The sequence below is a fragment of the Chamaea fasciata genome, unplaced genomic scaffold (genome assembly GCF_029207755.1).
Source record: "Chamaea fasciata isolate MVZ Bird 193981 ecotype frontalis unplaced genomic scaffold, bChaFas1.0.hap1 SCAF_4, whole genome shotgun sequence".
Taxonomy (NCBI): Eukaryota; Metazoa; Chordata; class Aves; order Passeriformes; family Sylviidae; genus Chamaea; species Chamaea fasciata.
Genome location: NW_027094089.1, coordinates 36581594 through 36599140, shown reverse-complemented (window position 1 = coordinate 36599140; position 17547 = coordinate 36581594). Strand labels below are relative to the sequence as shown.

The 17547-nt window shown below is 39.9% G+C and overlaps 1 protein-coding gene across 1 annotated transcript in view; it reads left to right on the top strand.

Annotated features, from left to right (window-relative positions):
* Nucleotides 1–17547, top strand: part of MCTP1 (multiple C2 and transmembrane domain containing 1) — a 252660-nt gene that overhangs the window by 73439 nt on the left and 161674 nt on the right. Inside the window, 1 exon segment of the mRNA XM_066181289.1 lies at nt 5002–5040. Within this exon segment, the coding sequence (XP_066037386.1) occupies nt 5002–5040 (39 nt within the window).

Sequence of the window (17547 nt, the reverse complement as noted above, 5' to 3'; positions counted from 1 at the left end):
CTCCAGTTGAACTGTCATCTTTGGCTATTTTTGATAGTTTTTTTAATAGTGAATATTTTTTTTATTGAAATGAAAATTATTAAGGTCAATAAATTTTCAAATGTTATATTAAGAGGATGAAGACTAATTCTTGTCCACTCTTCAAAATGTGCAACATATAATGCAGCAATAAAAGCAACTCCTACATTCCCAGTCTGTGTAGCATGCTGTTTGGATGATTGATGCTCCCCCTCTACTTTGATACCTTGGATACAGATAATAATTCAAATGTAGCTGATATATATAGATAAAAACCTGAGCACTTTTAAGCACACATTAATGACTGATGCATAGAAGATGCAGATACACTCTCTCTTCACATCTTGTGCAGTTTTTTCCTGTCATTGCAAATTCTCTCAAAGCTTGTTGCTTTGATATTACGTATATTTCAAAAATAAATTTTCTCCTGAATAGGTTTTATTTTGCTCAGGTGATAACTCTTACATTGCTTGTAATTAAGAGTTACAAGTATTTATGTAATTGTCATCATATTTTACCACTTTTCATTACTTGTGTGTTGTTACACATAAATGGCGTTAAATGATTGAATTGTAAGGCTGAAGATTACGGAAATTACCTGGAAGTACTTAAATTACAGGTACTATAATTCCATATGTTTAAAATGAGAGTGCTTATTAAGACCATGGGGGAAATAAAAAATAAAAAAGAATATCTTCAAAAGAAGTGTTTGCTTTCCTATGCAGCCACAGAAACCAATGGTATATTGATCTTGTATTTTGGGCAGGTCTGTAGCCGTATTTCAAATTGAGCCCTTTTAAACAAGTCTTGCTGTTTGTAATGTGTTGTTTGGTAATTTTTTGATGTGGATTATACTTTCCAAAGAGATCCTTAGGCTGCCTGAACTGCAGCGAGGCTGTTTTGGAAGTCATGCATTGATGTGCAGGTAAAGGAAAAGTCTTCTGAGGGTATGTTGTTGGAGGAAGTTTCATAGAGCATTTTATTGGTGTTTGAAAATAATGTAGCTGTATGTTACAGGAAAATGCATCCTGTTACACTGCCTAAGAAGTATTGATGCTGCTGGAAGATAAGATACTCCAAATGCAACTTTGAAGTTAAATGGGACAAATTCAGGGGCCTAGTTGTATATTGTCACCTGTCTGTGAGAGAGGTATCATTGCAAATGATTTTAAAAGTGAGCAGCCAGTTTGACACAGAAAGAGGGTTTTTTTTTGTTTTGGATGAAGACTTGAGGTGTGAAAATAAATGATAGAGATATTTGGTCCACACAGGAGCATTTTTTTTCCTTATCTTTCTGAAAAAGAATCTGATGAGATTTAGATTTATGTATACTGACTGATGAGATGATCTTGAGAGTTATAACTGGAAAGCCCCATTTCCTCAGATCAAAACCTTACATTTTGGGATTCAGATATCAATTAAGAATATGAACATAAATATACATTCATTTAACTGTATGTAAAACTATATTACATTGACTAGGAAAGAGGAGTATTTATTTTTGAGTCCTGGTAGACTGTGAAAAAACAGTACTTAAGGAGTTTACAATTCTGTTTTTTCAGTAGAGGATATTTGACTTAATTTCAGTCATAAATTGATTCAGTAAACCAGTTTAATAAATAAGGGCACATTATTTGAATTTTGTCATACATTTTATTTGAATAAAATGCAGAAATCGTCAACAGTTACTGAATACTACTCAGTACTATTCAATGCTATTCAAGAGTATGGGCAAATAAACAAATCAAAATTTCTAGAAAATCTTGTTTGTATCTTTGCTATTTGCTATCTCATGCTTGTCCTAAAGGTATAAAAATGTGGACAGTTAAAGTAATAATCTTGTAATGCCTCATTCAAACTATATACATGAATAAAAACATAGCATATCTAAAGTTATTAGAAGTCCTATTCTTTTGATTTTTGACATGTGAAGGCTATTGATTTGTTGTGATTTATGAACAGTCATAAATTTTGTGAATCAAAATTGATTAATGAATTATTAATTAATTTTATATGACTATAAAAATTAGACAGGTTTTAGTATTCAAGAAGAGTTTAATCTATTTCCAACCTAATGCAGTAAGTTGCAGTAGCACTAGTTCCAACAATTAATTTGTGTTTGCTTTGTTCTGTTTGGAAGTACTTGTCCTTTTCATTAACATAGCATTTCAATTTTACAGCTTTGAGAGGATGGATAGCTTAGGTAACCAGTGTAAACTAAAAATATGTGTTAAACAAATAGTTATGAGATAAATATGTGTATATAAAAGATATAAAAACCTGTGAGCTCTAAAGATTTGTAAATTTTCACTCTATTTTTAAAAAAATGTGGTTATGATGTACTTTCTGTATTTTTCACTAATTTCTCCTTTTGATGACCAGTTTAAAAGAAGTCAAAAGTAGCAATTACTTGATTTTTTCCTTAGACCTGCTCCAACAAAGTTTGTCTTGTTACTTCAATTCTGACAGTGTTTATTATTTCCTTTCTGGATACATGTGGTGCTGTGTGTGCTAGTGTGTTGTTCGTGATTTCATGCATGTGTACAGGCTTCTTGCAGATTCTGGTGGGTGTAGTCGTGGGTGAAACAATGCATGAGAGTTTTTCTGACTCTTTTTCTGTCAGCATTCAGTACACAGATTCCACCACTGGAAAACCTCTGCAGTAAGCAAGTTCTTCATAGCTGCATGTCACCCATGTCTTCACTACCACAGTTGTTCCCTACCTGGTCTTAACAGGCAGTTTTCAGCTACCGGGAATGACAAAGTTGGTAGCTTGATAGGAAGTGTTGCCTTGAGACCAGCAGAGATTGGGGACAACTGTTCATCACTGCCAGCAACCTAACAAACAAAGAAAATGGGAAAAAAGGAAACATACGAGTTCTACTTGGATATTGTTGTTTATTGAGATTAAAGTTCAAGGTATTTTTTTCCTCAAATAATCCATCTCAAATGATGCTTAGGGGTTTTTTGGAAAGTATTAACATTAATGTGCTGTCAGTTTGTTTGCTGTCTTAAATCGTATCATGCATTGTTATTATTTATTTGTTTATTTATTTATTTCCCAGGGGGACTTTAACATCATAGAGTAAAACTCCAGCGATAGACAGGGCATGGAATATTTTCAGATGAAAAAGTTCCATGTAGATCATCCATCCTGATCTGCCCTGTGCTATACATTTATTTTATTGGCTTTTAAGGATGGTTGTTATGGCTTCAGCTTATCCTGCTTTAGCTGACAATGATGCCAATGCACTCAACAAGAGTGGTCGTACCTTTCTGTAGCTACTACTCAAACTGAGCTCTTCAGAGTTGGAAGAGTCATAGAGTGGTTTGTTTTGGAAGGAACCTTAAAGGTCATCTGGTTCCACTCAACCTCTTCCACTAGATAAGGTTGCTCAGGGCTCCATCCAACCTGGCCTAGAACACTTGCAGGAATGGGACAGCCACAGCTTCTTTGGGTGACAAATTCCAATGCTTCACCACCCTCATGGTGAAGAATGTCTTCCTAGTATCTAATCTAAAGCTGTATAGTTAATTCAGCTGTCAGGATTTATTCTGTTCCTTGCTCACAGCCTGGTCTGAAGAGCAGTGAAGCTGAGTTTGTGCTCTGACCTGTGTAAGATAGCTGAGTAGGATTCAGAAATGACAAGGAAGGGAGGAGCTGTGCTATGTTGGACAGGACCTGAGGACCCAGATTTTCTTCAGGGCCTGCTGTGGGCCTCAAGCTGTTTAATTCTTATGTGCCTCTCCTAGAAAAATGGGTTAAATGGCATTCTCCAGCTTAATAAAAAAATTAGTATCTTTTCAAAAGCAACAGTGCTACAATTATTATTAATTTTACTGCAGAGCGTTAAGGATTTAACTGTCCATATCAATTTAAAAAGTTTCCTCAGTGGCTACTTATTCTTCATCTCACAAAAAAGTATGTCTGTTTGAAAAAATTCTGGATATTTCAGATATAAAAGCCCCACATATATTGTCTCATTTTAATTTTTTCACCAAAATATGATTTAATTTCCTAGCAATGAAAATATTTTCATTTCAAAATTTGTTTCCATTATCTGAAAAAGCAAGTGTTTTTGAAATAGTTAATAAAAAATTAAAATTATGTTTGCTTTCCATGATGAAAGTTTCAATAGAAATGTATGGCCTTTGATTTATTCCTGCTCAGTGTCAATAAAAGGCTGCTAAATCTTATTATGTTGGATAAACTGATTTCTTTGCATTTCCACAGAAATGCTTTAAGCAACAGTTGTGTTCACAGATAAACCTTCCACAACCTACTTGACCAGAATGTCTCTTTTTTTTAATGATTAGGAATCTGTCTTGGATACTTTGGCACCTGGCACTGCCAAGGTTTTACAGATGGTTTAGGTAATGAGACAGGGAAATTTGCCTTTTTGGAAGAATGAAGAAATAACTTTCTTTTTTCTATTTCATGTGTGTAATTATCAAACCAAAGAACTATTTTTACTGCTGTGAAATGAACAAGCAGTGATAACCTTAAACGTCTTGTAATAGATTAATGTCATCAAAGGAGTCATGCAGGTTTTCTCTTTTGTGGCTACACCTGTGAGCAAAATAGTAGTATTCCAAAAAATAGGAGTACTTTATTATTAAGAAATAATAAATATTCAAATATCAGTCAGAATTGAAATCACTACTCGTAATGGCACATTTATTTCTTTTCATTTTTAAAATCTAGTTCTTTATGTCATTTCTCCTTTCCTTCCTACAAGTTTACATATTGTATTGTCTCCAGAAAGGAGATGTTCATACTGCCCAGAAAAATATGCCTGGGTGTCCACAGGGCTGCTACTTGTCTGGATTTATTTCAGCCTTGTGTGTATCTGTTGCTGGAGTGTACATGTTGCTGCTTCTGTTGTGGTGGTGATTAAATGTGAATTGCCCTGTTTGAGACTGTTGGCCTCCTTTTCTGTATTGCAGAGAAAAGGTAATAAAAATGCTCTATTTTATTTTCAGACAATGCTAATGAGGAAGAGTTGGAAAAGATCAAGTAAGGTAACTTTGTAACTTTTAGCATGTGGTCTTCTAGCTTTTGACATTGTTTTTTTTGTTTGTTTGTTTATTTTTAGAACAACTATGATTTGTTACCAAGCATGCCATATAGGACTGGAAACTTCTGGCACAGAATTCATTTGCCCTTCCAGATGTGTTTTAATGACTATGTTTTTTCGTTTTATTGAATAAACATCATGGTACCGTTCAGCTTTTAATGTAATCATAAAACCTTTCAGCTTTGTCACAGCAGTTTAACCTATCTTGAAGTCATCTAGTAACTTCTTGTAAGCAGCCAGCATTTCCTGATTCCTTTTCTAAAACCTTTAATTTCTCAAGTGTAAACAATTTCCTTTGTGAATGTGAACAAAGAATTCATGCCAAAGAGTATCTTGCATTTTCCTATTACTTAATACTCTTGCTGATTCGAGTTTTTGTGAGGAAAAGTTTTCACAGGGAAGCTGTTGAAGACAGATTTCCCCTATCACTGATTATGCACAGGTGACAGTCATAGCTAGGCTTTACAAGAGCAAAGTGAACTCCACTTTATAGAACTCTTTAGAGCTCTTCAAGCTTTTCCCCTCTTAGGAGTTATGGAAGTAATAAAAAAGAATCACTGTATGCTGTTATCCGCATTAGAAAGACTGAGAGTTTGACTGTAGTGACTGTAGTGGAATGCAACCAATATACAACTTATTTTCTTCTCTCTGTATTGTTAAAAAGAGTGTATTTACTGCCTAAAGCAAGTGAATTGAAATTTTTCAGAGACTTGAGCTAGAGAAGTTACCATGTAAAGGCATTAAAAGGAGAAAATAAAAGCTATGTGGGATGATTCACTTATTTTATTATTTACTCTTCTAGCGTATTGATGGTCAACTTAAAATAGGAGTTTATTAATAAACAGTGTTGTATATGGTTTGACAAATATTTACACTTTTTAAGACCTATTTGTATTTTTAACCTTAGAATATAAAAGAGAGCAGTGTTCCTAATTCTTGAGTTGTGGATGGGTTTTTCACACAGTCTGCTTCTGGGATGGTGGACAATACTCAGTCTGTTTCCTTAGTGAAATTCATGAAGTTAAGATACTTGGTGAAGTAATGATATTTTTGATTCTTATGTGGTCCATGTAACTTCCTGAAATATATGTGTTCAAACTGAAGAGATGTAACTTCCTGAAATATGTATGTTCAAACTGAAGAGATGAGGAAGAGCTGTGAGGATGTTGAGGGGTAAATCTGGTTTGCATCATGAAAGTGATGTGTTAACTCCTGATGTACTGACTGTATTGGGTAACAGTTTATCCCCACTGCAAACTGAAATGAAGTGAAGCCAATAACTTTTAGCCAAAGCATATGGAGAGAGAGAGCTCTGTCAGAAATCCTTTTCACTGAAAATTGTTTTATTCTGAATAAGTGTCTACCTTTTTCTGTTTTCACATCTGTGGAAGAATTGCTATTAAATTGAGTTTGAACATGATCAGACTCCATGTTCAACTTCTTATATTAATGACTTACTAAGAAAACATCAGGAGAACTTTTAAAATGCTTTAATTTAGGGACAAATTGATTAAACAAGTGGTTTAGCAGTTTTAGTCAACATATTAGCAGAAAAATATAAGTAAGATTTATCAGCTATGCCCTCTCAAGTAACATCATTCCAGCAAAAACTGGAGGAAAAGATAATACACCACCTTCTCTTATATCCTCTCTTCTGTTTCATATCATCAGTGGCAGTTTATAACTGAGACCGTGTCTTGGTTTAGATAGACAGGTATCTGCCAGGGAGGGTTGGACTCTCCTTTAAAATGTAAGCCCCTCCCTTCTTTTTTAAATTATTATGAATTTGCAATTTAAAGGCTGTCAGGCAAAGATTCTGGGAATAGGTATAGCAGTTCATTACTAGGGATATTAAAAATACAAATGTTGTAGTACAAAAGAATAAGCAAGGAAATAAAACAAGAAATCCTAAAAAACCCTGACAGAGTCAGAAATACAACCTGACACTCTGTTGGTCAGGGTGTTGGAAGCAGTCCAAAGTAAGCCCTCCTGGAGTGGCAGATGTGGTTCTGTTGGAGATGGTCCTGTTGAAGAAAAAGGGTCCAGTAATGGTGAGATGGATCTGGTCTTCCCCCAGGGATCCGGTGGAAAACTGCATACTTAGTGGTACTGTGGCTCCTTTTTAGCTAGGTTAGGATGGTTTGACTTCTCCTCCCTGTGTGGAGCATCTTACAATAGTACAATGTAATGTGTCATGTCATTGATTAGCTCTTAATGGTCCATTAGCAGAAGACATCCCCATGGGAATAGGGAAACTGTGAAGAGAGATAAGTAGCACTTCACCATCTGATAAGTGACGCTGACTTATTTGGGCAAAGATAAGCAATTCTGCTCCACTCAGATGGAACAGAATAACATGTTCTTTACAAAACCTATGACATTATTTACCTCTTATTTTATTACTATCTGCATCATACTTAACACAATGAACTTTTACACTCAATTTTCGATTAGGATTAGGTTTTTTTGTGGTACACAACTGGTTTCTCCATTTTTTTGCATTACTTACCGAGTGTAACCAGGACTTTGAGGAAAAACAATCTCACGAATGGGTTCACCTTTGGCTGAGGTAGGGTTAATCTAAACAGTCTTTCTTAAAATACTTTTCATGTGTACCACAGGGACTTTATTTCTATTCACTGTGTGCAAGGGTTCAGACTGGGCAGGACCAGCTTGATTGACGGATTCTCGAGTGTTGACTTTCCATGTGGCTTTTGCGAAGTTCATTTTTCAATTTTTGAAGGTTCCTTTACTAAGTGCTTTCAGGACAGTCTTTAGTAATCCATTGCTCCATTCAACTTTCTCGGCAGCTGGTGCATGATAAGGAGTGTGATATATTCATTTAATGCTATGTTCTCTAGGCCAGGTGTTGATAAGCCTGTTTTTGAAATGGATCTTATTGTCTGACTCAATTTTCTCAGGGGTGCCATATCTTTACAGGACTTATTTTTTCAGGTTCAGGATGGTGTTCTGGGCAGTAGTATGAGGCACAGGGTAGGTCTCTAACCATCCAGTGGTGGCTTCTACTATGGTTAGCACATAGCGCTTGCCCTGGTGGGTTTGGGGAAGGGTGATATAGTCAATCTGCCAGGCTTCTCCATACTTGTATTTGGACCACTGCCTACCATACCATAAGGGTTTCACCCGCTTGGCCTGCTTGATTGCAGCACACGTCTCACAGTCATGGATGACCCAAGAAACACTATCCATGGTTAAATCCACCTTTTGGTCTCGTGCCTACTTATAGGTGGCATCTTTGCCCTGATGACCTGAGGCATCATGGGCCCATCAGGCTAGGAACAATTCTCCTTTGTGTTGCTAATCTAAATATACTTTTGACACTTCTGTCTTTGCAGCCTGATCTACTTGCTTGTTGTTTTGGTGTTCCTTATTAGCCCGACTCTTGGAGACATGGGCATCTACATGTCGGACTTTCACAGGCAGCTTCTCTACTTGAGTGGCAATGTCTTTCTGTTCATCAGCAGCCCAGATTGGTTTTTCTTTACGCTGCCAGTTGGCCTTTTTTCACCTTTCTAGCCAGCTCCACAGAGCATTGGCTACTATCCACAAATCAGTGTAGAGGTAGCGCTTTGGCCACTTTTCTTTTTCAGCAATGTCCAAGGCCAATTGAATGACTTTGAGTTCAGCAAGTTGACATGATCCCCCTTCTCTTTCAGTGGCTTGTGCAACCTGTTGTGTGGGGCTCCATACGGCTGCTTTTCACTTGCAGTTCACCCCTGTGATGCGACAGGAACCGTCAGTGAAAAGAGCGTAGCATGGGTTTTTTTGCTGGCAGCTGGTTGTATGGAGGAGCTTCTTCAGTTCTTGTCACTTGTTCCTGCTTCTCTTCATTTGTGAGACCAAAGCTTTCACCTTCTGGCTGGTTGGTACTTACTTCCAAAATCCCAGGGTGATTTGGGTTTCCAGTGCAGGCGCGCTGTGTGATAAGGGCAATCCATTTGCTCTATGTGGCATGGTGGGTAGAGGGCACCTTTCTTTTAAACATCCACCTCAGCACTGGTAGTCGGGGTGCCAGGAGGAGTTGTGCTTCTGTGCCAATTACCTCTGAGGCAGCTTGAACTCCTTCATAGGCAGCCAAGATTTCCTTCTCTGTGGGAGTGTAGTTGGCTTCAGACCTTCTGTCACTTCGGCTCCAGAATCCCAGTGGTCAGCTTTGGGTTTCCCCAGGCACCTTCTGCCAAAGGCTTAAGGACAAACCATTGTTCCCGGCTGCGAAGTAAAGCACATTCTTCACGTCTGGTCCCGTCCTGACTGGGCCAAGGGCTACCGCATGAGCAGTCTCTTGCTTGATCTGAACAAAGGCTTGTTGTTGTTCAGGGCCTCAGTGGAAATCATTCTTCTTGTGGGTAACTAGGTAGAGAGGGCTCACAATCTGGCTGTACTCTGGAATGTGCATTTTCCAAAAACCTATGGCACCTAGTAAAGCTTGTGTTTTCTTCTTGCTGGTCGGTGGAGACATTGCTGTGATCTTGTTGATGACCTCAGTGGGAATCTGCCACCGTCCATCCTACCACTTTACTCCCAGGAACTGGATCTCTTGATCAGGTCTTTTGACTTTGTTCTTTTTGATGGTGAAACCGGCTTCCAGGAGAATCTGGATGATCTTTTTTCTTTTTTTAAACACTTCAGCTGCAGTCTTCCCCCACACAATGATGTCATCGATGTACTGTAGATGTTCCGGAGCCTCACCCTTCTCCAGTGCAGCCTGGATCAGCCCATGGCAGATGGTTGGGGCTGTGTTTCCACCCCTGGGGCAGCCGGTTCCAGGTGTACTGCACGCCCCTCTAGGTGAAAGCAAATTGAGGCCTGCATTCCGCAGCCAGGGGAATGGAGAAAAATGCATTGGCAATGTCAGTAGTGGCATACCACTTTGCTGCCTTGGACTCCAGCTCGTACTGGAGTTCCAGCACGTCTGGCACAGCTGCGCTCATCGGTGGAGTCACTTCATTCAATGCACGATAGTCTGCAGTCAGTCTCTATTCTCCGTCAGACTTGTGCACAGGCCAGATGAGGCTGTTGAAGGGTGAGTGGGTTTTGCTGACCACCCCTTGGCTCTCCAGCTCACGGATCATCTTGTGGATGGGGATCACCGCATCTCGATTTGTCCGATACTGCTGGTGGTGCACCGTCGAGGTGGCAACAGGTACTTGTTGTTCTTCTACCTTCATGAGTCCCACTACAGATGGGTTCTCTGATAGTCCCGGCAAGGTGTTCAACTGCTTAATGTTCTCTGTCTCTACGGCAGCTATCCCAAAAGCCCATCTGAGTTCTTTAGGGTCTTTATAATAGTCACAATCGGAAGTTTCTGCCACTCCTTCCCGGTCAGGCTCACCTCGGCTTCAACCAGAGTCAGTTCTTGTGATCCTTCCGTCACTCTGGCAATGGAAATCGGTTTTGCCCCCTCATGTTCTGATGGCATTAGAGTACACTGCGACTCAGTATCTACTAAAGTTTCATATTTTTGTGGCTCTGATGTGCCAGGCTATCAAATCCACACAGTCTAAAAAACTCGATTTTCCCGTGCCTCTTCCTGGCTAGAGGCAGGGCCCCTCTAGCACTGGTTATTATTCCTTTTTTGAACATACATGGTAGAGGTTCCTTCGAGGGAATTTGACACAGCATTCCCACCTCTGTAGTACTTGGGAGCTTGCTCATGAGAGGCTGAGGCTACCTTCATTCTAGTAGAACTTTCTTTGTTAGTGGTTCTCTCCTTGAGCTTACGTACCCGTGCTGCCAGGACAGAAGTAGGTTTCCCATGCCACGCTCCAATGTCCTCCCCATGGTCCCGCAGATAAAACCACAGGTCAGCTCGAGGGGTGTACCCTCTCTCTCTCACTGGGGGATGTTGGGCTCTGATTCTGGGGCCTGTGACTCGCACCGGTGCTACATGGGAGCTGTTCTTTCTTATCTCCTTTCTCATTTCCCTCATCTCCTCTTTGAGTTTCTTCACCACAGCAGAGACATGAGCCTGCATTGGGCCACTGATCATATTTTCATAATTTCTGAGCTTGTTGGCAACAGAACCCACTGTTTCTCGGTTATCCTCAGCATTAATTGTTGCGATGAATGTGGCGTATTGAGATGGTCCATGAGTTCCAGACTCCACAACATGTGCCCTGTGCATCTAACCTTGTTGGGGTCATTATCATGCTGTCTGGTCCTCCCAAAAAGTACTTCCAATACTGCCACATCTCTCAACTGTTGGATTCTTTTCTCAAGGGTCTTCCAGTACATTCTATTGTGCTCTTGCATTCTGTCTCTGTGGAGAAATCTCTCTCACACACTCATTAGAAGTCGTTCCCAAAGGGAAAGGGGCCTTTGCTCCCTTACAAATACCTGATTTATACCTGAGTCCTGGGTCAAGGGTCCCAAATTCCTTGCTTCAGCACTATCCAGTTGTACGCCTGTACTCATAAGGTCCCAGACTCAAAGTAGCCAGGCTGTATAAGCCTCACGTCCTCGTCGTAAAATATAATTTTGCAGATTACGTAGACTTCCATACGTCAGGGACTCAGTGATGATCTCAGCCTGTGGCTCTTCTGTGGATTGTGAGGACCCTCCTTTCTTATCTTTAATACCAGGATCCGCTGATTTCACTTTAGACTTCTTTGTTTTCACAGGGGCAACTGCTGCTGGCTGTGGCTGCCCCTGTGGTTCAGTTAGAACCTGGACAGTTGTAACATCTGTGTGTTCCACTGCTGCACCATCAGACTCTGCCTTGTCGGGGCAGGGGCAGGGTTTTTCATGAGCTGGGGAAATGTACTCCCTCAGCATCTGGCCCATCTCATGCATCTCTTTTACCAGAACTTCAACTCAATCCGGGTGGGTCCTTTCTGAGGCAGGCTGTGGGGTATCATCCCTATTCTGTGGGGTAGGTATCAGGGTGGTTATCCAGGTCAATCTTCCCTTATCTCTGAATGCTAAATAGAATGCGCCTATTAGCAGCACCAGCCATTGTATGATATCATTAGCATTCAGAGAGGATTTAAACCCTTCAAAAACTGGTCGGGCAGACCCAAAGAAGTGGGCAGAGGGTTGGGAAAAAAATTCCCCTGTGTCATTTCCTCACAGTAGGTACCATTGTTAAAATAACTCTAAAAACACACAGTTAGTGTATGATAGCCCTGAATCCATGTGCCTGCCTTCTGGAGGAAATTAAAAATTCATGAGTTGCTCACTTTATTAAGCCATAAAATAAACTGGATGACAGTCACAGTAGCTTTAATTATGGGACCCATATTTAGATAAGGGCTTGCAAATGGCAGAAATACAGCCACAACCACGTGCCACCCAAACCAGGGAAAACTGGACCGCATGATGCTGTCCAACAAGGCTTCTATACACAAGAACTTAGGTCACCAAAGAACTGCTATTTCTTTTTCCTCTCAATGCCTTTTTTCCCCGCATGGGGCGCCAAAATCTTTCTTGGTTTAGGTAGACAGGTATTTTCCAGGGAGGGTTGGACTCTCTTTTGAAATGTAAGCCCCTCCCTTCTTTTTTAAATTATTATGAATTTGCAATTAAAAGGCTGTCAGGCAAAGATTTTGGGAATAGGTATAGCAGTTCTTTACTAGGGATATAAAAATACAGATGTTGTAGTACAGAAGAATAAGCAAGCAAACAAACAAACAAGAAATCCTAGAAAACCCTGACAGAGTCAGAAATACAATTTGACACCCTGTTGGTCAGGGTGTTGGAAGCAGTCCAAAGTAGGCCCTCCTGGAGTGGCAGATGTGGTTCTGTTGGAGTAGAGATGGTCCCGTTGAAGAAAAAGGGTCCAGTAATGGTGAGATGGGTCTGGTCTTCCTCCAGGGATCCGGTGGAAAACTGGATACTTAGTGGCACTGTGGCTCCTTTTTATCTAGGTTAGGATGGTTTGACTTCTCCTCCCTGTGTGGAGCAGCTTACAATAGTGCAGTGTAATGTGTCATGTCATTGATGAGCTCTTAATGGTCCATTAGCAGAAGAGATCCCCATGGGAGTAGTGAAGCAATGAAGAGAGATAAGTAGCACTTCACCATCTGATAAGTGACACTGACGTATTTGGGCAAAGATAAGCAATTCTGCTCCACTCAGATGGAACAGAATAACATGTTCTTTACAAAACCCACAACAGACCACTAGAAAGTACTAAAATACAATGATACTATTTAATTTATACTATTAATATGTGATGATTTTTTCGGAGTGACATTGATCACTTAGAATTAAATGTCCCTTCTTCCCAGAAATGAAGATAAATTAATATGTTTTGCAACAAGTTATGTATAAACTAAGATTAAAAATATATTGTCATCCCAAATTCATAGAATCACAGTGTGGTTTGGGTTGCAAGGAGTCTTAAAGACCATCTAGTTCAACCCCCTTGAAGGGACACATCCCATTAGTCCAGACTGCTCAGAGCCCCATCCAATATGGCCTTTAACACTTCCAGGGATGGGGCATCCACAGCTTTTCTGCACTGCCTCTTCCAGTGCCTCATCACCCTCACAGTGAAAAATTTCATCCTAATACTCAGTCTTAAGCCACCTGCTCTCAGTTTGAAGTCATTTCTCCTTGTCCTATCACTCCATCGCCTTGTCAAATGTGTCTCTTCTGCTCCCTTGTAGCCCCTTTGGGTACTTGAAAGGGCTCCAAGGTCTCTCCAGGTGCTTCCCCATGCTGAACAACTTCAACTCTCACAGTCCGTCTTCAGAGGGCAGGTACTCCAACCCTCTGAGCATCTTTGTGGCCTCCTGTGGACCCAGTCCAATAGGTCCTTATCCTTTTATTGAGAATTTCAGAGCTTGGAGGCAGTACTAAAGGGTCACAACAGAGGAGAGCAGAGTACAGGATGAGAATCACCTTCTTGGACCTGCTGACCACACCTCCCTCGATGCAGCCCAGAGAGTCATCCATGTCCTGGGCTGCTGCAACATATGAGAAGGTCGTGTTGAACATCTTATCCACAACACCCCCCAAGACCTTCTTCTGAGGTCTGCTTTCATTCCGTTCTCTGCCCAGCCTGAATCTGTGCTTGCCTTAGCCCTGACCAAAATGCAGAACATTGCATTTTGCCTTGTTGAACTCCATGGGATTTCCATGGGCCACCTCAATCACAACTGAGAAGCTACTTCTGATTAGTTGCAATTGGGGATAAAAGAGTGTATATACTGCCTAAAGCAAGTGAATTAAAGTGCTTTTTCTTTGTATTTAGGTAACTATATTTCCTTTAATTCAGCTTTAGAAAGTTTTGCACATACTTTTAAACTGAAAAATAGAATTTATGGACATTTTAAACAAGAATGAATTGTTAAATGAATATCTTTCATCTCCAAACTGCTGACTGTTTTAAAAATTTATTTCAAAAGCTATTGCAAAAGTATGCATTCCAGTTGCACAAACTCAAGTAACAAAACCTATGGCCTTAAAAACAGATGGTTTTATGCTGAACTCAAAATACGTAGTTTCTCTGGCTCCTGATTTGTATTTCCCTATTATCAAAGGCATTTTTTCTGTTATAAAATTGAAACAATACACTTTTTCACTGGAATGAGATGCCTCTTGAGAAGATAACAAAACTGGAAATAATAAGTCATGGTATAAGAATTGAAAGTACAAACATAAGGATATAGTTGTATGATATTTCTTAACTGGAGGAATTTACAGTTGGCTCAATCTTTCAACCAGAATCTCTGAGCCAAAACTCTCAGGAGTTTCAGAATACTTGGTAGAATTGCTGCATTTTGAGTTCTTTGAAGAATCTTTTAAAACTGAGAAAAACACTGGTGTTTTGTAAGCCATGAGGTTCTAGATGTCGGTTTAGGACCTGTAAATAGTGCTTGAAGGAAAGCTGCTAAGTAATGGAATAGAAGTAAAAACCAGTCAGAATAGGTATGCCTGTTTGGTAGACATCTAATTATAAAAATTATGCAAATATTTGGTGAGGGTTATATTTGCATTAATTGTATGTGAGTGATAACTGCTGATCCAGCCAAGAATAAAAACAGCAGAGTAGCATTTTGTCATGGAGGTTTCATGCCTACATTTCCAAAAGCATGGGAACTTTCCATCAAGTATGGGTTGCTACTGTCTTTTTGTGTGTCTGGTCCACGTCAGCTTTATGACTGTGGTGACGTTGGTTGTCCCAGACCATAAGAGGATCATCTGAAGCCCTGTTGACTTTCACATATTGCAGCCACAGTTTTCAAGGGGAATTACTGGGACAAAGAATGGAGGCGGTTTAGGACTATGCTGGCACAGCGTCTCTGCAAAAGAGCTTCTGCACGCAGTTGTCCTGTATAAATGTTTTCACCCTGAAAATTCAAGTCACAGTGAGTGCCACAGTCTGCATCATACTACGCCTGAGCTGCATCTGGCAAGTACACTTAAGTAGAATGCCAAATTATTCAGTTTAGAAAAGCACAGTCATGTGTGAAACACTGCAAATGTATGAGCTCTGGTTACAAATGTTGTAGTGTCACAATAGCATTGCTCTACAGTAGCAGTATTGTTAGCGTAGGAAAAACACATAATCACGGGAGATGATTATGCCAGTGCTTTATTGAGAGCCCTCAGAGCCAGGGGTCTGAGACCCAAATCTTGGCTCTGCGAAACTCAAAACAGACAGGGTTTTATACTTTGTTGTTACATAAGTATACATGTTAATTATTAAATCCCATTGTTCCACTGATTTTACCCGAGCATGAATTTGTAACAATCGATTCTCATGATTCTGGTGTAAGATAATAATCATATTTGATTATCAAACAATTGACAATCATGTCGTCTATCATATAATGATTAGGTACAGTTTCACCTGACGTAAGTAGAGAACATCTTATTTCCAAGGCCTGTATAGAATCATACTTATCCCCTGCCTCCCCCCTTTGATTCGTTACCTAGGCAAAATTATACTTGATTTGGTTGAAACAATAGCATGAGCATAATGTCCTAGCTGCAGTTACACAGGTGTTTGCCTCCCCTAGCCTGGCTACCCTAGAAATCATTTTAACCCTATACTATCATTCTCCCCTTTGAAAGTATTTCATTCCAACATTCAAATACTTTCATTTAATACAGTCCATTTATCTTCTGAGTCTAGACAGGATGTGTGCCTTCAAATCCATGATTGTTATAAACTGCATTGCGGAGGTTATTTCGGATCGTCAGTGTTGGATGTGTAGTTTTATCTCACATCAGTGCCTTCATAATTGTTCTGTTCCAGGACATCCTTTTCTGTATTTCTCCTTTCAGGATTCTATAAACTAACCAGATTACTAGAAATATGATTAGTAAAATTACCAAATTCTCAAAGATAGACTTAACCCATGAACTAACAATCCATCCTACCCCTTTGAAAATTTCATCTGACCAGGTAGTCGCTAAATCTTTTTGTTCCTCTTGTACTTCATGCTCTATTTGTCTCAACTGACTGATATCATGTTCCATATCTTCAGTTACATTTGGGATGTGGATGCAGAAGTGGTCTATTTGTCCTTTTAAATATCCACACACTCCCTGTTCTTTCAGGAGTAACACATCTAAAGCAAATTGATTTTGCAAAGTCATTTTGGTGGTGGCTTGTAATTGCTCACTGAGTTCTTTAAATCCTTCTTGTGTGATTCTTGCTAGTCTGTCTTCCTGACCTGTGAGCCTATACAATGTTTCTCTGTTTTGATAGTTTGCGACAGGACCTAACAAAGACTCTAAAGTGCACCCGAATTTTACTCCACTAGAGGGTTCCTGCCAGGTGTCATCTTGATTCTCATTATTTGGGACACCTCGTTTTGCTCTTATCTCCAGGAGCTCAGGGCTTCCATTAAATGGAGACCTCTTCCAAATTGGACATAAAGTGGGGAGGCCCATAGTGATTTCTCTTACCTCCCCGTCTACAGACAAGTGTGTTGTCCATGTACCATCACTTATGGCCCATACAAATTGTCCTGGACTTCGGATTGTACATTTGCTACACCCTACTAGAATTCTGAATTCTATCCTGCCCTGTTTGTGTCTGATTCTCCTGCAAGCACAACCAATTCGTAGGGCAACTGCCAGTGGTGACCATTGTTTTATCTCCAAATCATCAGAAGTGAATTCATAAACCTTATCACACCCCCACCAATCTACTTTATTTGCTTCCCTTCTACTACTAGTATCTGTGTTTATGACTGCTGGATCTGTGTCATTCTCAGGGCCTTTCCATTTAATACACCAAGGAGTGCTTGCCATATACTGGAACTTCTGGAATATACTCACCGGCCATGCACTGTCCCAGGGCTCCAATCCTTTCCAGTCCTTATTTTCACACCACCGTGGTCTCTGTGGCATTTTCTCTAACCTTTTGGTAGTGTGGTAACCAGCATTCCCATTTTGCTAGATCTTGATCTTTAATCCACCACTCTATGATTTGTCCGACCTAACTTAAAATGCAGTCCTGTTTACTCAGGTG